Below are 21,744 nucleotides of genomic sequence, written 5' to 3'. Positions count from 1 at the left end.
GTGACCAAAGGTGTGGGCACTTTTCTGTTCAGTCCTACCAAACTGTCACTTCCCACCGGAGACGGGCATCAGGAAAGGTGCAGATGAGGAGGAGGAAGGAAACGAAGGGTTACTGATCAGCTGCTCTATGCTGGACACACATTAAGGCATGTTCATGAGTTTTCACTTAATTCTTAAAACCACCCCAAGAACTAGGAATAAAGAAGCCCTTCTTAGAGCCACGTAAAATGAAAACAGGGGTGGGTGGGAGGGGCTGTCCAAGAGACACAAGTGGGAACGTGTGTAGTTGGGTCTTCAGACTCCAAACCCATTCATTTGTTCAGAAGCTTGAGGGCCTAAGGTGTGGCAGCCTTGAGCCTGACCCTGGGAACACAATGGCCGATCAAAACAGACACCATTTAGCATCCACATAGCTTAAAGCTCTCGTGGGGACTGGATCAGAGAGTCACAAAAATAAATGTGTCATTATAAACTGTGGAAAGTACCACAGAAATTCAGTGCTCTTTCTATTAAGAGCACATCCCCTCTTGACAAACAGATATGTTCAATCATCACCAGAATTTATTTATCCCCAGCCCTGAAGATGTCACTGTGGGTGTTGGTGATGGAATACACACAATATACAACACTTACATATATCTGCCATCATTTTGTAAACACTAGTTGAATGAATGAATGTTTATTCTCCAATGAGAAAAGGGCACAACAAAGTCAAAATGTGATTTGTTTCCGTTTTATTTTCCTATCTCAAGTTCAGTAAAAGATGCAGAGAAGTGATTCACACATATCACAAGCTATCTCCCGCCGCCCATATATAGTGTGTGTGTGTGTGTGTATACAGTTTCTACTTGTTCTTTTTCACTGAACAAGATGATACTATCTTTCTTCAAACCAAAGTACAAATGAAGAAATACTAAAAATGAAAAAAACAAGGGTGTGTGTGTGTGGTCTTTTTATTCTCAGACAGTAAATGTATATGCACCACCTCAAGGGGAAAAGCAGAGAAAACATTTGCATCCCACAGGTTAAAAAGTCAAGCAATGAATACCATTCAAGTACCTCCCCAAAGAGCAAATTGGGAACAATGAGCCATGACTGTGAAGGAAATTCCTAGTCTTTCACTTTTCTGCCACCACATTGCTATACTGAAATTTAAGCCCTCTTCACAGGGCAAATATAAAAATGGTCAGTCAGGGTTTTATGGCAATCTTTTGCTAAAATATATTCTATTTTAATATACATGCTATAAAAGTACACTAAAAAGGTTAATCTTTAGAACTGTTAAAATTAAGAATTTACTTTTTTACATATAGAATAATGTACAGCCAACTCTATAAGTATATTTGAGGAACGCTATTACTGTGACCCCAAATATTTCTAGCTTCATATTTTGTTTATAGTAATGTTGATTTTATAATACATGTATTCAGTAATGCACTCTTATAATTCTGTATTGCAGTGCCTCACCAATCACTTTAAAGAAAAATGCAGAGGGAACTTTGTCTCCAAGGAGTTCTTATTGTGCAAAGCACCAAGTTTTCACCGTAAGTTCCTATTACAGAATTTTCATTTTATTTTTTAAACTTTAGTATGCTAAATTCTTTTATGGTCAACATTTGGAGCTTTTAATGAGGCAAATAAAAATGAGAGATTTAAATTAACTTGTAGCTAGCCTGATTTTAAAAGTGATCATTCCCTCCTGTAATAACATTTCCAACACCAATTCTAGGTTTTTCTGGAACTGCGTGAAATAACGCTGACGGAACACATCCAGTGGTGATGAACTGACCAAATGCATGCCAAACCACAACATCAGACTCTTGGTACTGAGTTTAACTATATCTACTATGATCATGTGGTACACATGATGAAGCTGTTAGCTACAGATTACATCTGGGGAACCCAGGCATATCTACAATCTTTTATTTTAGGGACAGTAGTAGAACAGAAATATAAAATAATTGAAATCTGTTTCTAATTTAAACAAAAATATTTACTCTTTCCATTAGCAAAACCTTCTTTAAAATATATCTATTTCTCTTCTCTCAACATTTACCCAAGGAGCACTAGGCCATTTTTGAAGGTTTAGTGCTGACTGTTCAATACAATAAATATGGTTGTAGAGAGCCCACAGCAACAGTAGCTTATTTACATTCACTGACAAGAAATTTATTCTCATCTGGTTAGTGTCCAGTCCACCAAAGGAAAGGTTTGGCATTCGTGTGCTTTTTGTTCTTGGTGGGAATCACTTCTGCTTGATTTTCATTGTCAGAGGAAAAAAATAATCAGCTGATGTCTTCAGATTTTATGACATGATATGAAGAAGAATGAGACAAAGATTAGCCGCTACCATAGAGTTGGTCTGGGGTTGGTTTCCAGGCAGATCTTCTTTCTTCCCAGGTGAGTGACCAGTGGGGCTGCAAAGGGAACCAGCAGGGAGGGACCCAGGACACAGAGCCCCATCTGGGGACGGGTCACTTGAGCTCAGCCGAGCACCCCTGCTCTCCTTCAGCCACTACCCCTACTCGCTACCCTGTATGTTGATCTTATGTGTTCGTGGCTACAGAACTTATGTAAACAAGTTCACAGCGAAACAAGTAAAAGCAGAGAACTCGACCAAGAGGCGGCCCATGCCGTGTGTCACTGTCTTACGCTGCCTCCTGAGCTACTGGTGTCGGTTGAGATCATCTGTGGAAGATGCGTACGTTATGTTCTTCATAGCAAAATTCTCCCTTGTTTCTCTTGAAAAGTTTTTGCAAGGTCATGTTTTTCCAAACAATTTTATCAGAAGTAGAGTTTAATGTCCACTCTTTCTAGCAAGCCAATAATGTAGACATTTCAGCCTCCTTCTCTTGAATTTCAAACCTACCTAAAAGCAGAATGTTTTTCCCTGGCAAATGATTACTTATTTCTTTGAAAAGTGGACAATCTTTTTTTTTTTTTTTTTTGGAGAGATCCAACTCAGCCCTTCAGAAAATACTTCAGACTAAAAGAGGAGGAAGTACAGGAGAACTAACTTCCTGTTTTGCCTTACATAAAACATTTTGCTAAAATTAAGAGCAGCTCCAAATGCAAAAGTAAATATTTGTGCAAACGGCACACTGCCAGGTGCAATCTTAAGACAGCCTCAATTTGCTCCCTTTATAGTGTTTGACTCTTTACAACACAAGTCTTTTAAATTATGAAACTTAGCAAGTGAGGGGAAGGAAGTTAACATCAGAATATACACTTTAGAAAAAGTACAGGATATTTTGCTGGCAATTTGCTACTTATTTCATAACTTAGATCAAGTAAGTGTTTGTTAAATTCACAGTAATTTCAGAGAAGAAACATTCACGTGTGTAAAACTTCCATCTATTGCATTTTTAACCATTTCTCTGTACAAGTACAAAATTTCATCTGTCAGTGCTTTTCTGTAGAATTCCTTATAGTCCTTCCCTCTCTGGATCCAGCTATACCTTCAGGGTGGGCTGTAGGATTCCTTTCTCGATGAGGTGGGTCTTCAGCGTTTTATATATATTTAACTGCTGCTCGGGCTGAAGCACCAACAACTGCTGCAGCACTTTGCTGGGATTCGGACCCCTGACAACAGAGCAGAAAAGACAAGCGCAGGCCATTGTAAGGGTAAAGGAAGCATAATACTGGCAATTTAAGATAAACCATGCATTTGAGTACAGAGTAGCAATCTTCACAGAACTGAAACAACTCTTGGTCAGAGCTCACTTCAATGCCCAATGTTAGTGTCGAGGGGAGAAAAACCCCAGAACTCTTCTGCGTTGAGAGGCGTACCATCTAGATGTGGGAAGCATATACAAACATAGAACCCAGGAACAAAACGAGGTAATTTAGGGGGCGCAGATCTAAGTTCTACAAAAATTGTCAAAAGGGCAACCTGTGTTGAGGTGGCGATAGATAACGAATCCTGAGATTGGACAAGACACAGAAACTGTCCTGGAGGGAAAGGAGCAAAATTCCTGGTGCGTGAAGATAAACCAAAAGAGAACATGAAAATATAATTTAAATTTTTAGCTTCAAAGAAGGTTCAGACAATGGAAGGTATTTTGTTAAGAAATACCCCTGGGGAACTATGAATGTTCAAGAGACAGGTCACAAAGGCCCTGAGCCTGGCACTGAAGCCCCTACCCAGGATCTACAACAGGTGCCACAGCCTTTGTCCACAGAAAGTCTTAGGTAAACCCCAATATAGGAAACAAAATGAGAGCAGATCTGCTCTAGTTGAAAGGAAGAGGGGCAAGGGGAGAGCCCTGGCCTCCTCACCCACCTCCCCAGCAGTCCCAGTGGGGAGGAAAGGAACCCAGGAAGAGTCTAAGTAACCATCAGGCAGTGGTACGACGCACTCTACTCGCCAACACGTATGGCAGCAGCCAGTGCAGGCGCCTCCCCTTACCTAGCGGCCCCTCTGGGTGAGCTCCGCCAAAGTCCCTGCTCCAGGTCTTCTCTCTGCACCTTCAGCAGTGCACTCTGGGTCGGAAAAGGTCCCAAACAGGACTCCCACCCTCACACCCTGGCCTTCTGTGACACGACCACAGTCAGGGGATGCCAATTTCCCACCCCTGGACTCGAGAACTCAACCCATTTATAAACTGAAGATCCCCTGTGTTTCTCTACTTACACTTCTAAAGTGCTATTTTGTCAAATTCAGAATGAACCTAACTCAGATTTTAACACATATGTGTCATTGTTCTTTGCAATTTCTGCAGTCTACTTGAATAGGAAAAGCAGAGTAATACTTTTTGTGGAGAGCAAGTAGTAAAATTCAACAGGAAGAGCAAGGCATAAGTACTATATGGAGAATGGCACAGAATTCTGAGGAAAATATTTACATGGTAATTAAATTTATGACTTAAAATAAGGACTGTGCAGTTCAAATGGAATTGTAAGAAGTAGAAAATCCAGCAACAAAGAAATGTCTGCTATTATACACTGATATCACAATGAAAATCTTGGATTTAAAAAATTGGACAATAGGGCAGATTAGCCATCCCATGGGTCACCTTTGTGCATGTGGCTCAGCTCATTTGCCAAAAACACTGCAGCCACATGTCTCTCATGGCCTCAGTCTACTCAAGTCAGGACACAACTTGTCTTACATTTCTTCAAAAGATTCAGCAACTTCATAGGGCCCACAGAGAAAAGGAAGGCTATTCTAGCAAGTTCAGCTAAATGCAAAATTATGTCAGCAGGTGCTCCCAGCTAGCTGCAAACGGGCACTAGCACTGTATTTCTGATAGTCTAAATATTTGCTTTCAAATAGTGGACAACAAGGCTCAGCATGACTTCTCTCTACTGAAAGAATAGCAGATCAAAAAAGAAAGGTAAAAGTACAAGTTAAGGGCCGGCCCCGTGGCTTGGTGGTTAAGTGCGCGCGCTCCGATGCTGGCGGCCCGGGTTCAGATCCCGGGCGCGCACCGAGCGCACCGAGGCACCGCTTCTCCGTTCATCCTGGGGCCGAGTCCCACATACAGCAACTAGAAGGATGTGCAGCTACGACATACAACTATCCACTGGGGCTTTGGGGGGAAAAAATAAAATAAATAAAATCTTTAAAAAAAAAAAAAAAAAGTACAAGTTAATGCCCTAAAAGCTGCCATCTTCTCAAAATAAAGATTTAACCAGTGATTACTAATACTCAAATATATTAGTAAATAAATCACATGCAAATGGATTAAATACTCCAATTAAAAAGACAAAGATTGTCACCTGGATTATAAAAAACAAACAAAATCCAGCTATGTGCTTGTTAGAAAACATAAACACTTTAAATATAACGATAAAGGAATGCAAAAAATGACAGGATAGACAAAGAAATACTATGCAAACACTAACTAAAAGAAGGCTGATGTAGCTATTCTAATATCCAACAAAATAGGCTTTAGGCAAGTAGTCTATAAAGACAGACATTATATAATGACATTAGGAGTGATTCAACAGGGAGATATGAGAGTCCTAAACGTGTACATACTAATACAACCTCAAAATATATAAAGCAAACACTGACAGAACTAAAAATAGGAGTAGGTCAATTTATAATCACAATGGGGGATTTTCACAAAGCTCTCTTCATGACTGATAAAATGAGCAGATGGAAAAAACAAACCAAAAAATCAGTACAGAAGATTTAGCTAAACTTCACCTAATTGACAGAGACGACACTACATCCAGACACTGCAAAATGCTCACGCATTCCATGTGTGCGTGGAACGTGTACCTGAGTAGACAATGTGCTGGGCCGTCTCGACAGATACTAAATCCTGAAATAATAAAAGAGTATGTGTTCTGACCATAGTGGAATTAAGACAAAAATCAATAAAGGAAGGAGAATGAGAAAATCTCCATTTGTTTGGAAACTATTCAATAAACTTCCAAACAATCCACATGTCAAAAAAGACATAATACTGGAAATCAGAAAATATTTATAACTGAATAATGAAAATAAAAATATAACACGTAAGATGAGAGTAAAGCAGTACTTAAGAGGAAATTTACAGTTTTAGATGAACGTATTAGACAAGAAAGGTGAAAATCAATAATCTAAGCTTTATCTCAAGAAGCTTGAAAAAAGAACAGCAAGCGGAACCTAAAGAAAGATGAAGGAATGAAAGATGAGAGTGAATATCAATAAAATAGAAGACAAATATACAATAAAGTTAACAAAGCCAGAATTTGATCCTTCACAAAGATTAATGAAATAGATAAACTCCTAACAAGATTTCTCAAGAAAAATAAAAATTAATACAAAAATTCTCACATCGCTATGGGTATATATTTAAAATGTGTATTTAGGGATCTATAAATACGAGTTTCTCTCCAAATAACTCAGTGAAGGAAATACATGTTTTCTATGGCTCAGGTACTAGTAGAGACTATGGAAAAGAAAGTTAACATATGGTCGATGTGGTTAGCTTTCACACCCCAAACTGGCATTTTAGGGCAGATCCAAAACATTAAGGTTTAATAACAAGAATAAACTACTGTATATAAAATAGCAACAGCCCTCCACTTACCCTACCACATCTCTCCACCTCCCACACAACCGTAATCCCCTGGCCTGCTTTATTTTTCTCCATGGCACTTATAACCACCTAACAAGCTGTATTTATTTGTTTATTGTCCACTTCTGCCCTTTATGGCTCCAACTCCCCGACAAGAATGTAAGCTCCAAGGGCAGAGCCTTGGTTTATTTTGTCCTTTGCTATATCCATGCCTAGAACATTCCCCAACACATAACACGCACTCAAGCAATAACTGGCAGACTGGACGAATTATGTCCTCCTCCTTTTTAACTCTAAGCATTCACTATCCCTGTAATGCCCACAGTTGAGCAATTAAATCTCCTCATGTCCCAAATCCATTATCATCCACATTAACTGGATTTTAACTCGGCTCTATTAAAGACAATGATATATATTGTTTTTTTAAGTTATCCTAATGTATGTAAAATAATTATAATTTAACCATACTGCTCAGAGCTACAGTGTGACACAACTCCGGGGACTCCATTCCCTTTTGATTATAGATTACCACTGCCAGAAAAAGTAACGTTCAAATTAATGCCTACGGAAATGAGAACTCAAAGAAATCACCGAATAAAACATCTCTTAAAAATCTAAAAGTACCTTATAAAACTTGTGATGTACACATGCACAAAAGTTGCCATCAAATACTGACAATCAAATCTGTCCATTATCCCGCCATGTCCAGGAATGGTGTTTGCAAAATCCTTCAGAAACAAACAAAGATATTAGCAAATTCTCAAAAAATCACCTGCTATAAAACTCCTATCTGTAAATGTCTCTTTGGCATCATGAACTCTAAGGAAAATACTTTACTATTGGATTTTCCCACTAAATACAAACTTATTAGAACATGTCCAACAGATTAGAACCACACCTTTCGATCATGCGGCCATGTTAGAATGATTCTGAATTGATCAGTAACATTCAAATAACACTAATTAAATATTAATTAAATCTAACACTAACAGTTTTTAGTTAATAAAACTTTTCTAAATCAAAAGTGCTATCAGCTACTACTAATCTAATATTGTTATAGCCTACTTTTCTGTTTAACCAGAGACTATTTGGGGAGCTAGTTTAATGTGTTGTTGACAGATGTACAACTGGTTCGAATTCATGTTTATCCTAATAGTTCTTACCCAGAAATAAACATTTTACTACTATGATAAATATTCCTTCTTCTTTTTTTAAGTATTGGGGTAAAAAGAAAATCAAAATAGATAGTTCATTTGGGACACGTTAGTCCATTAAATGGCCAAATTAAGGGAATGGTTAGTAAGGCTCTGCAAATTGACTCTATACAGATATATCCACATGTCTGAGTGCCCAGGAAATGGAAATGACTAATTGCTCTTCTAGTGTACTCAGGCAACCTAAAAACATCTAAAATGCAACAGCAATTACACCTTCATTTCAGACATGCAAAAAAAATCTCACCATTCAGCAAGAATCTTTGGACTGGAGACCATTAAAGAAAATACCATTCTAAATATACATTTCTCTGTCTAAAACAATTATTGAAATAGTCTTTGGTTAATTTTTGCCAACACATTTCCTTCCTTCTCTTCCCTACTAACCAAAGCACGAGAGTGCCACGGTTACTCAATTCCGCTCTGCTATTTGCAACCTTTACAGGACACTTGTCACGCACGGCTGTTCCTGTGGTTCTTTGTGGGCGTGTATCATCCCCCCTGGTAGGTGGCGAGCATCTGGAGAGCAGGGACAACATCTTATACACTTCGGTATGCTGCATTCCACCTCACATAGTCTCTTCCCCATTGCAAGTGCTCAGAGTCCATTAATTAATTAATTGGCCCTGGGGTCCTATGTGATCTGGCCCCAACCTCTGCAGTCTGATCTTCTACTCTCTACCACAGCACACGGTTCTTGCTCCCCTTTGAACAAGTTAAACTCCTCCACTCCTGTGCACTTGCTGAAACTCCCTTCCTTAGATTTCTCTGCAGGACTCCTCCTCCTCCTTTCCTCAGATCCCTGCCCAAATGCCACTTCCTCAGAGAGGCCTACCCTGAGCACCCCACCTTCAGTAGCCACTCTCCAACTCCTAATGGCACAACATTCACTCTTAACTTAGTGAAGCCATCTGAGGAGAGCTGAGATAATAGGGCAAATATATGTCACTTTATAAGAATCTAATTAAATAAAACACAGTGATAAAATTTTAAGTATCTGGAATAGGGATCAGCAAATTATGTCCCACAGACCAAATCCAGCCCGTTGCCTGTTTTTTTAAATAAAGTTTTATTAAAACCCAGCCATGGGGGCCAGCCCGGTGGCATAAGCGGTTAAGTGTGCGTGCTCTGCTGCGGCGGCCTGGGGTTCGCCGGTTCAGATCCCAGGCATGCACCGATGCACCGCTTGTTAAGCCATGCGGTGGTGGCGTCCCATATAAGGAAGATGGGCACAGATGTTAGCCCAGAGCCAGTCTTCCTCAGCAAAAAAGAGGAGGATTGGCATTGGATGTTAGCTCAGGGCTGGTCTTCCTCACAAAACAAAAAAACAAACAAAAAAACCCAGCCATGCCCATTCATTGACATACAGTCATGCCATCACTTAACAACAGGGATATCTTCTGAGAAATGCCAAGTTAGGCGATTTCGTCAGTTAGAACATCATAGAATGTACTTACACAAACCTAGATGGTGTAGCCTACTACACATCTAGGCTGTATGGTACTAATCTTATGCGACCACCATCGTATAATGGGTCCTTTGTTGACTGAAACGTCATTAAGCAGTGCATGACTGTGTTGTCCACAGGGCTTTCACGTTACAATGGCAGAGTTCAGAGTTGAGTAGTTGCGATGTGATTAACAAACATATAATTTGCCCCTTTACAGAAAGAATTTGCTGACCCCTGATCTAGTAGAATGGACAGTTACATATTCAAAGGTTCCACTGCACATCCCTTCATGTGAGATTATAGCAAGACACTAAACTTCAGACAATTTGTGGCTGGATTCTTGGATGAGCACTTAAAGGACCAAGATTCTGTGTCTGTCCCAACATTAGGTGACAGATGCCATTTCTATAAGAGGCTGAGATGACATTTCAAAATGTATTAACATGGCATGATCAAAACCTAACAAGAAAGAGTACCCTCAAAGCAGCCAGGAAGCGTTTCTGTGAGGCTGAAACAAATAGGATGTAAAAGTTTTTCCCAGGGTTTAATGTGCAAGACCAATAGAGAACCAAATTCCAACCATATTAGATTCTCTAATTATATTCTCTAATAACGCAACAAAAAATCTAAACACTCACTTTGATTTTGAAAGCTCTTTTGAATCCACTGGCAAAGAAGCCTCCAAATGGGCCAATCAAAGATGCAAACGTTGAAAGAGCAATGCTGTGTATCTGGAAAGGATACAAGCTCACTGTTTCCTGAAGAGAAAAAAAATGGGGGCGGGGAGGTTGGATTGAGACTAACTGCATTAAAATTGCATTTGAGCATGCCATCCAAACTAAGAACCATGATATAAACAGTAAGTCAAAGCATATACCACATTTTTGTTAATTTCACAAACTTTCAGGATCACGGGAGAAAAATATATTGTAAGTTCTCATTACCATCCTCTACTTAGCCAGCTCTCTCCATTCCCCCTATAAGCATATCGACAGCACCTGGCACACTAAAATCTTGCAGCTGATAGGCTACTTTCTAGTTCTTCTAGAAACTTCCACAACACTTAAGTTGTAGGCTTACCAAGAATCAGTTAATTTCTGAATTTGTTTTTTACCAGTAGTACTTTGTTTTTGTAATTATATAATGTATTCTAATTTTGTATTTTATTTCAGTTAAATTTTATATGACAAAATGAGGGAAAAGTTGGTCTTTGTCTTAAAACTAAGTTAAATGCTGCGAAAACAGGTGACAATAAGTTGCTTAAAAAAGACTACCAAAATGAGCATCAGCAAGATGATTATAAAAGATGTAGAGAGATCATAAAAACTGAAAAGAATTCTGCAAATTATTTTGTAAATTCTTAGTCCTTGCTCCACTTTAAATAAACTGAAACCACAAACTGCAGACAGTGCATAACGGGTGTGGTTTAAGAAAGATCATTGCTACCACCAATCTTTGGACCTGTTCTCAAAGCAATGGCCTTGCCCCTTATCAAAGACTGGCAGTATCAAAAAGTTTTATCACAGACAACAGATGACTTGGATATTGAAAACAATTGTTGGGATCCATGTATTGAGCGCTCAAGGAGAGAAATAAATTGCTGGTTAACCTATTTCTCAAAAATTATGGACTTTAGTTAAAAATAAAATGTTTCAGATAAACACATGTGCACGTGTGCACACACACACAATTATTTGATTCCCCACTTGAACCAACCACCCACCAGTCCTGATGACATAGATCAGCAGGGTTCTAACTGAACAGCATGTCAGCATCCTTCAGTGTGAGACCACAGGGTTGCCTTTAAATGGCAGCAGTATGCTTTTGGAAGGGAAACTGATTTTTAGAAGCAGCAGGTTTCTATACTAGTAGAAGTCCCGTAAAAATCAAGGAATTTTTGAGCTGGTGAATTTTAATTAAGTTTTAAATTGAGTCAATTCATACCAGTTACATGTGAAACTCATTGTAACCCATTTGATTTATAGAAACCTAAGGAATACTGAAAAATGTTTTCAAAACAAATACAAAATAAATTACTATCAGTATTCAAACCATTAGGTAAGTAAATTCCTAATAGGCAACTGGTTTGTGATAGTAATATTCATTTTATGTTCAAGAAAGAGAAATCACAAGGGGATAGAATATATCATTGATGCTAAGCAGACAGTGAAACCACTTCTGTATCATAGAGTAAAAAATTCTGCAGAAATCAATTTCTTGTAAAAATCTTAATCCTACTTTTAAATGAAGCTTAATCTTTGGGATGGAGGATCCCTAACCATGTTTATCTTACCCGTCTCAACACTGCCTTTAGAAAGGGAGGAAGTGAATAACTCTGAAGCTGGAAAATTTCTGAGGGTTCACATTCTGTAACGAAGGAGTTGACATCGCTTCGGTATTCCACTGGGCAGACAAAGTACTGGTATTTAGATAACACGTAGGCGGCCTGAATAACAAAGCAAGAGTTCATGAAACATTGAATGAAAAAAATATATATTGACGTGTCAGAAAGGTCAGAGACAGAATGCCAAAATTTCTTTGCAATCACAATCTGCTATGTATTTTCAAAGTGGGATGGTCATAACTGAAAAGCCATTAGAAAACAACAAAGTTTTGGAAATCAATGAGACCATAATCTCTGTATGACCACAATAGAAAGAAGAAGGGGAAAGAAAGAAAAAGATGCTCATTTGAACATTTAGACAAGCATTATAGCAAGGTTTTACTTTTCTCAAGTATACATAATTAATGTTAGCAGAAGCTAACAATTATAAAGTATGGGAGAGTACAGGACTGAAGTTTATTGTATAAAGGTTATACTAATTTCATCAATTAATAAATAACCAGAGATTCAAAATTACTAAGAAAATAGTATAAGTGAAAAACACCATTATTGTTCTTAACCAAACCTGAAAACTCTGACGAAATTATTTTCCCTGGCTACATCACTGCAATTTTTAAAACTAGCTGTCCGCAGCCATGGAATAAGATACATAAAACAAAATATCTTATTATAAATTTAAATTGCTAGTCAACAGTTTATTCTTTCTTTTGCAGACATTCACCTCATTATATTGCTCAAGAATGGTTAATAGAAGTGCAAATATGACACCAGGAATGGATATAAACTGATTTTGCCTCCAAACAACCAGTTTCTTCAAAATCATTTATTAAAAAAAATATATAATTTCCCTCCTCATTATTTTGTCATGCATTACATTCTTATAGGGTAGCTCTTTATTTTCTTCCAGGAACATGGCTATTTTTACAGTATTTCTAAATTAGTCTTTAATAATACCAAATTCTTGTAGTATTATTTAACTTAATGTTCTAATTATCCCTGCTTTGTAATACACATATAAACATTGGACAGGACTGGATCACTTTTTATTATTCTATTTATCAATTATCTCATTATCAATTATTATCTACCACATAAACATTGCAATAATTTTATCAAATTCTGTTACAATTTTCATTGAGAATGAACCAAACTTATAAATTAAACAGGAAATTATGGTGCTTTTCCTAACTAGAAACCTGGCACATTTCCATTTATTTGTATTTTGCTCCCTCTCAAAGCTCCATGTTTTGCTCTCCTACTCCTCCTGAATAGGAATTCAGTAACAAAATTCCTGAATAGGAACTAGAACTAGTTCAGGAACTAGACTCTTAAAGAATTAAACTTCCTAACAGTAACTTTTTTGGATATTTATCTTATATCCAGCCATTTTACTGTATCTTTATTGATTCTCACGAGACACCTTTTAATAAACACCTAAATTCCATAAATATAAACTAATTTTTAAAACATTAACAATATCCATTATTCATGACTAAAAGTGAACATCAATTATTTTTAACAAGCTTTTCCTGTAAGTTGGGCTCACAGCACTAAGCACCCACTAAACCAAGTAGCTGGCATGTATCAAGGAGGCAGAGCTCTTCATCATTATTTGCATTCTCTGCTTTTACTCAAAGCCACCACCTGTCCCAGCACCTATGAGCCCCCACAAGGCAGAACAGCTGTTAGAAACTACCAAAACACAACAGCACAGCGGGGGGCGGTCTCAAGCCTAGCTGTACATTAGAATCAGCTGGGGGGAGGGAGTGGTTAATTGCCCTGGGATAGGGCTGGGACATAGATTTTGTATAAGCTCCCCAGATGATTCTGATATGAGGCCAGGATGAGAGCTACTGGGGTACAGAATAGGTTCTGTTTAGAGGGTTTCAAAAAAATCCATTATTAGCATTTTGTGGTTTAATTTTTTAGGTTTGGAATAGAATATTAAACTTGCCACCATTTTTCAAAATATAAATAAAATTAAAATCCTAGTAAAACTCACAATGAATCCAAACACGACTGTGGAAAAGAAACCGCCAATGAATCCTTCCCAAGTCTTTTTAGGAGACAACTAAAAAAGGCCAAATAAAATTAAAGAGTTATTGCACTCACAAAACACGTAAATACATATGTAAACTGTGTTCAAGGAATTCCCACAATACCTTGTACATCTCTCCTTACTTTTTTCTTATTGGAATGCCTTTGCAACTCTTTTTTCTTCATTCCATGATCCTGACTTATTTGTGCAAATATCTGGAGTAGTGTCTAACAGGTATTAGGCCCTCAAACATTTGACATACTGTGAATATCTGTTTGTATAAACAGCCTCTATTTGTTTTTTTCTCAAAGGAGTATAAACTTGATACTGAAATAATCGTCCCATGACTTGTATGCTTATATAAACCCCCATAATAGTGTAGTTCTGGAAATAAGGATGAGATATATTCACTCCAAGTCCACATGGTCTGCGTTGACACTACTGACTAAAACCAGAATGAATGTAACAAAGCATGTACACTGCAGCACACTAGATTTTCATACATTCCCCAAATGCCATGCATACCACAGACTTCTTTCTGAAACGGCAAAACACTCCACAGCTCCAGATACAGTATTTGCGCCACAAGTATTCACATATTCTGTTCCCTTTGGTCCCAATTTATGTCTGTCTCCATGAAGAAAGGAACATGTGCTTCTAAGAATAGATACTGTTTGTTTCAGATTTGGGCTATTGTTTCTCAGTGAATGGGGCATTCAAGGAGAAAAGTCCGGAGGAAAGTCTGGAACTTGGTGATGCAGGGGCAAGAGGAAAAGATTTAGGAGTGGACGGTGCTCACTCCCTGAGGTGCCCTATAAGATAAGGACTGACGTATGGGGATTCAGTCATCAGGAGATCACTGATGGCCTCTGTGATGATCCACTTAGTGGAACGATAGGGGCAGAAGCCAAATAAATATCAGAGGGAAGTTTCTGCAGATAAATGGATGATAGGCTAAACTACATGAGCTCTTTCTACCTTTCACCCTGATGGTCTTAAAGCCCAAAGCCAAAAGTGTTGGCAGCAGTGGTTTCCTGACAAATCTGAACAATTCTGCCATAGAGAAGGGGCTGATATACACCCTCTCCTAGGATAATTCAGTATTATTGTCATGAAGTAGGAGCTGACTCAAATTCCAAAGTGCCTGGTGATGATTTCAAAGATAGCTCTCGGATTAAATTGATCCATATCATATTGATTTAGGGGTTAACTTGCTTAATCACATCTGGGTATATTATACAATGCATCCAGCCTAGTAAATTCACTAGAAATCTGTGTTCACATCAGACAGTGAGAGTCTTCCACAGCCATGACAGCCTTTCTGAAGGCTTCCTAAGCCAAAAGCTTCTCAGCCTTGAATACTTCATCACTTGCTCTTATGCTGAAGCAGCTTTAGAAACTTTTAAAAAATACATAGCTTGCTTGCCAGTATCCCTACAGCTCAGTCTGACGCTGTGTGCTGGATTCCTTTGTGGGCAAGAATTTATGGAAGGTTTTCTGCAGGACAGGCAATCCACGCATTCCTCTGGGAATGCTAAGCTACCCTCATCTCACTCTCAACAAACAAACTGAACAACTATCTTAGTTCCTCCAAAACTGCCTTCATATAATAACATCGAAACAGCCAATTAACATATTTGTGGGAATATTATTAAAGATTTAGCCCAGTATATGAATTGAGTGAATCCTATCTAAAGTCCCAAATGAAAAGCTTTTTATTTTTAATTTTTTAAATTGAGGTAGCATTGGTTTATAACATTATATAAATTTCAGGTATACATCATTATATTTTGATTTCTGTATAGACTAAAAAGCTTTTCTTAAGGAAATCAGTTCTAGAAAAAGGTCAGTTTTTCATGAGGAACTGGTTTCTTTCTTCCCCCAAATGAGAACTGTATAACTTAATTCATTCCCTTCTTTGCCTCCGTTGAGTATCAAGAGAACCAAATCTAAGGTAGAACAACATGGTCTGCTCAGGTCCCTCATCTTAACCTTTCCTTATTACTTGTATTATCAGTATTTTATTGTAGGGCCTCAAATTATTTTTTGAAATGAGGTTAGGTGTAAATGGACACGAGTATATGAAGATGGTATAACATACACTTTCAAAAAATTTGGTAAAGGAGGAGATGGATGAGACAGCTTGAGGGGAGAGCAGAGTCAAAGCAAGGCTTGTTTACAGGGTTGTCGGGGAGAGGAATAAAGAACAATTGCACAAGAGTGAAGGGAAAGAAACCAGCAGGAAGATGAAATGTGCCTCCACGAGAGAGGATCCGATGGGAGTCAAGACCTTGTTGAACAACAAAGTATCTGACGAAGAACCCAGATGGAATCATTGGGAAATACAGCTCGCTTCTCCTACACTGTGGCCACTAAGTGCAGCTAAGGAAAATCAAAGCACCTTGGAAATCAAAACAGCAACAGCACCAAATTGTTGGAAATTTTCTCCAGTGACTAATCTTTAAGGTTATGGTAGTGGCTTGCTTGCAATATTTTTCCATTACCTTAATTAATGGAGTTCTCCCAAAAAAAAATCCAAAAAGGTAAGCAGTTATGTCATTGCAGATAACACTTGATATTGGAACAAGGAACCTTTAAAAAAAAAAAAAAAAAGTCAGCAGAAACAAGTCCATATGATTATGAAAAGTGACAAATATCTATACAGGTTATGACTCATAATGAACCAATGCAATAACCATTTGGCTTACACTGCACCTAGTCCAGAACATAACACTTGCCAAAACCTTAGTAGAAACAATAAATATCAACAAAATTTGATCATTTAGCAATTAAGCAGAGCAAAATCTCTAAATTAACATACTAGGAGAATATTACTAAGGAAAATATTAAATAATTGATTTAATTTTAATATTAAATAATCAATTTCTATAGCTATGGACTTTCAAATTTCAGTTTATGAGGAAACAGTTATAACAGTATATAGAATTTTTAAAAATCAGCCTTTAAAAATGGAAATGAGTCATTTGTTTAGACAGAATAATCTGATAAATTTATACCAAGCTCTTAATACAACTTCTCTTTCAGGAAAACACCAATTTTAATTCTATCTTAGTCTATTAAACCCCACTAATTGTACAGAACCTACTAATTTCAGTAACTGCTCCCCCTCAATTAAAAGTCTATATATGGAAGACAATCTTAAAATAATTCTAATTGTTTACACGCACACACCCCCCTTGGTAAAAAACATAAAGCTGTTAAGGGAATAAATTTATCATGACAAAACCCATCAACTATAAAAGATTTTAAATTAATGGGTTTAAAAAGAATACAGGGGGGCCGGCTCCGCGGCTTGGCGGTTAAGTGCTTGCGCTCCGCTGCTGGCGGCCCGGGTTCGGATCCCGGGCGCGCACTGACGCACCGCTTCTCCGGCCATGCTGAGGCTGCGTCCCACATACAGCAACTAGAAGGATGTGCCACTACGACATACAACTATCTACTGGGGCTTTGGGGGAAAAGAAATAAATAAATAAAATTATAAAAAGAATATAGGGAAAATACCAGATTTCTTAAAATCTTAACTTTTTCTCCACTGATTTTTAACTAATAATTTTTATAATTGTACACTAATTTTTAACTAATACAAATGCTTTCTGAATCTTCAAGCCCTTGCTATACAGCAAGTAACTCCATATACCTGAAATCTGGACACCTACTCCCATATAAAGGCAGCGTAGAACCTACCCAACTTTCACCTAGAGAAAATGCATGACCAGCACACTGTTTGCTGGCAAGCAAACTTTCATGTTCTTTTTGCATTCCACGTAAATAACACATTCTTTTCAAAGTCTGTGCTTTGTAAAAAGTCACATTAAGGTGTAGTAACACTTGAAAATGTAATTAATTGTTTGCAGATTTTATGAGGACTTTCTGCATTTTATTTGAAACCTGATTAAGGAAGGTTCCCAGCTGTTAACAAAGCATTTGTCTTCAGTTGTCAAACAGTAAGCAAATCTCAGTAAGATATTTTAATGGAATAGAGCTACAACAAATAGTACATTTTAGTAGAAATCTGTAAGATACTGTCCAGTGCGAAAGAGCTTTAAAAGCGCTATGACATAAATATAACGCAGTGTAATACCATCCCCTTACCATATCATGCCTTCAAACAGATTTTGGATGACAAGATGTGACTGAGTAACTGTTATCAGTAAAGTGACATGAGTCCATGCGAACTGTTAATAGCCCAACAACACAACAATTAGTGAACAAAAGATCAGTGCAGCCCAGGAAGCAATAGCAATTTTGAAACACAAATTTCTAGCATGACTTTTGGTCAAATTTTCTAAGATAAGGTCAAAATAAATGCTGTTAGTAAATTATATTCATTTTGGTGCCTAGTGGAACCTTAAAACCATGAAAACAGTTGACCAAAGTAATCTTAATTTATACACAAATGGAATGCTAATAATACTGAGATACACTACTAAATTAAAAAACACAAATAAAATATAAGCCGTAATCTTGAATCATGAGATTAAAATGAACGATAATGAGAAGTTCATGCTGTTATGCCATTTAGAGAGGAACATTTTACTCTGGCTGCACTCTGCAGTTATTAAAAATGGTAAGCGCTATTTTTCTTTCAGAGTTTATTATGGTAAATTTTTCCTATAAAGAATTATTTCTAACTTCAAATGATTCAAACCAGCAGGGCTCAATTGCCCTTAAACTCCATCTTTTCACTCTTAAAAGTTGATCTTCACAGCTCTTTTCAATGACAGTATTCAATTTCTAATTTTCAAAGGCCTCTGTTTCATCAATTACATCCAGGCTGAGAGATGGCCACTTTAGTGACTTTTAGCATCATCAGTATGGGCAGAATGTGAACAAAAAAAAGCTAATGTTTCTATGTACTAGTCTCATAATTTTGATTGGAATTTATAAAATGACTTTTCAAAATTCTTAGGATTTTGATTTATTCATAATAAACCTGTTGCCCTTTTCAGCAAACAATACATTATCTTGGTTGTTTTATTTTTATCTGCTTAAAAGATCCAATTCTCTTTTACCTTGTTTGCTTCAAAATTCATAAATGATTTTTTTCCAATAGGCACCATTTATATTTTCATAGGAGATTCTATTATTTCTTTTTTTTTAACAGCTTTATTGACATACAATAAACTAGAAATTATTACAATAAACTAGAAACTAGAAATCAGAGCGTATAATTTCATGAGTTTTGACATATGTATAGACCCATAAGGCCATCACCAAACCAAGATAGTGAACATATCCATCATTCCTAAAACTTCTTTGTGACCTTTTATAAATCATCCCCACCCCCAATCCTCAAGCAATCACTCAACTGCTTTCTGTCAATTAGTATTTTCTAAAATTTTATATAAAACTAGTTTGATTTTCTATAATTTTATATAAATAGGATCATACAAGAACTCTTTTGCTGTCTTCTTTTATTCAGTGTAATTCTTTTGAGATTCAACCTTGTTGCATATATCAATGATTTCTTCCTTTTTATTGTTAAGTAGTATTTCATTGTACATATGTACACCAGTTTTTTTTATTTTTTTAAAAATTATTTTATTGATATTGGTTTATAACACTGTAAATTTCAGATGTACATCATTATATTTCAGCTTCTGTATAGACTGCTTAAGAGATTCTATTATTTCTAATTTGTCTTGATGGTTTCTAGATTTTCACTGAAGATTTTACTCTTTCCTCTCAAGATCCCCAGAAATTAAAAATGTAAGAAATACTACAATTTGCCAGCGATAATGCTCAGCAGGATGTCTTAATGGAGAAAAGCAAGACATAAAGAATAGGAAATATATCCCAAATCCAAAACAAGCCTTACTAATACCTGAATTCACAGATCTAAATACTACATTTTGCATTTTAGTGTCTTATAATTAGCTACCTTGAAAGGAAACAAGTTCATCATATACAGTGATAAATTTCATAAAACACTGAACACTGTTTAATGATACACCGAATAAAATACCTTAGGTCAAAAAGAATTATGCAACTGTATGACTAACCACAGCTACCAAGAAAATATATGCTCCATGCTAAGAGCAAGTAAACATAGTCACTTTCCATAGAAAAATATGGTCAATGTTTCTCAGACTTACTAACTGTTCAGGAGACTATGGAAACGCTTCAAATTTCTACAGATTTAGAGAATCCAAATACTTGATTTTAATTTTATAGCCTTTGAAAATATTCAAAGAAAAAGTTTTTAGGAAACTTTGAAAACCATTAGAATTTTTAAAACCTCAAAAAATTTTCCACTTCAACCTTTTGTATTTAATAGTCATCTAAAACTGAAATATCCCTCACATTCAGGCAAGAAATAACTAGCAGATTAGATTATATTTTCTCATTGGAGAAAAAAAATTAAAGGTAAGGGTTTTTCTTACAGATAGTGACTAGAGAATAATGGTTAATACACACCATGTAAAACTGCAGGCGATAATGCTTCTTCACCAAGCTCAGCACAAACATGCAGAAACCTGTTCAAGAACAAAACATGTGCTCGTTGTGCAATTTGTTACAAAGTGTAAGCCTCACTGAGCTCAAAGAAGCCAATTTTCTATACCACATCTAGGTACACTTTAGCCACGTACTCATATGCCATCTCTCCGACTCTTATATTAAGCATTTTAAGTAAAAGTTTCTTGAAGGAAACGATCTTGTATTCTCCAAAATGCCTAATATATTCCATGGCATAAATTCAATAAACATCTCCTGCTTTAATTAAGTGAATTAGTCCCTCGCTAATATGTGAACATGGAAAAACAGATCTTGAATTTCAGTTAAATAAAATTGATTTGCTATATCAATCCATCAAGTATGTGCACAGAGTGTTTCAACAAAGATTGAATACAAATACATAATACAAAAATTAATAATAATTATGACGGCAGCTTACATCTATTGAACCTTGTTATGTTCCAGGCTCTTGGCTAAGCATTTTACAAGTATTAACTCATTTAATCCTTCCAACCAATCCCTATGATATAGGTACCTATTATTATCTCCATGTTACAGACGAAGAAAAATGCACAAAGGACTTTATTAATTTACTGAGGATCACAGGGCTAGAAAGCAGGTAAACCCTCAGCTCCTACTGACCCTCAAGAGTCATATGGTTCCATAAACCATTATCAGCAAGATTCAGGTGAAGAGTGACTTGAAATTTCTTAGAACTGTATTATAATAATTATAGTAAAATATAATACTCAATACTTTCAAGATTTACAAACAGCATCCGTGTTTATGTTTACATCCTACAGATTTATTACAATGACATTTTACTAAATAAAAATTCAACCTAATTAAGTGAAATCTAATAATCATATACTAAAATAATGGGAGGCAATATGAAGTACTTTTTGCCAATATATCAGTAAACTTCTAGAGGTTTTTTTTTAAGAGGTAAATATTGGAAATGCATGCACCAAGTTTAATTTCACATAAACAGTCACCATGCATTCTGTTCTGCAACATCTTTAGAGACTGAGTTCTCTGAGACAGAAAATGAATTGTCAACTAATCTGTCCCATCTGAAAGAAATACTAGACTTTGTATATCTAAGTTCTACTCACCACGGCAATTCTACCCACTAGAGTAAGCAAGGTTGATACTACTCTGACCAGAGCAAAGACTCAAACAGCAGCTGCCATTATAGCTGTTTTCTG

General features: G+C 36.7%; 1 protein-coding gene across 1 annotated transcript in view; it reads right to left on the bottom strand.

The window, feature by feature from the left end:
- Positions 1-937: 937 nt before the first annotated feature.
- CDS1 (CDP-diacylglycerol synthase 1) overlaps positions 938-21,744 on the bottom strand; it is a 62,816-nt gene continuing 42,009 nt past the window's right edge. The window contains exons 6-13 of the mRNA XM_004430909.3: positions 20,498-20,556; positions 18,173-18,255; positions 16,564-16,651; positions 14,024-14,092; positions 11,971-12,123; positions 10,316-10,435; positions 7,638-7,741; positions 938-3,582 (exon numbers count right to left, since the gene is read on the bottom strand). Coding sequence (XP_004430966.1) covers positions 3,453-3,582; positions 7,638-7,741; positions 10,316-10,435; positions 11,971-12,123; positions 14,024-14,092; positions 16,564-16,651; positions 18,173-18,255; positions 20,498-20,556 — 806 coding nt within the window. The 3' untranslated portion in view covers positions 938-3,452. The remainder of the gene's footprint in view (positions 3,583-7,637; positions 7,742-10,315; positions 10,436-11,970; positions 12,124-14,023; positions 14,093-16,563; positions 16,652-18,172; positions 18,256-20,497; positions 20,557-21,744) is intronic.

Source organism: Ceratotherium simum, chromosome 8 (assembly GCF_057802395.1).
Source record: "Ceratotherium simum simum isolate JZ-2026a chromosome 8, ASM5780239v1, whole genome shotgun sequence".
In the NCBI taxonomy this organism is placed as follows: Eukaryota; Metazoa; Chordata; class Mammalia; order Perissodactyla; family Rhinocerotidae; genus Ceratotherium; species Ceratotherium simum.
Note: the sequence above shows the minus strand (reverse complement) of the source record. Positions and strands in the feature narration are given on the sequence as shown.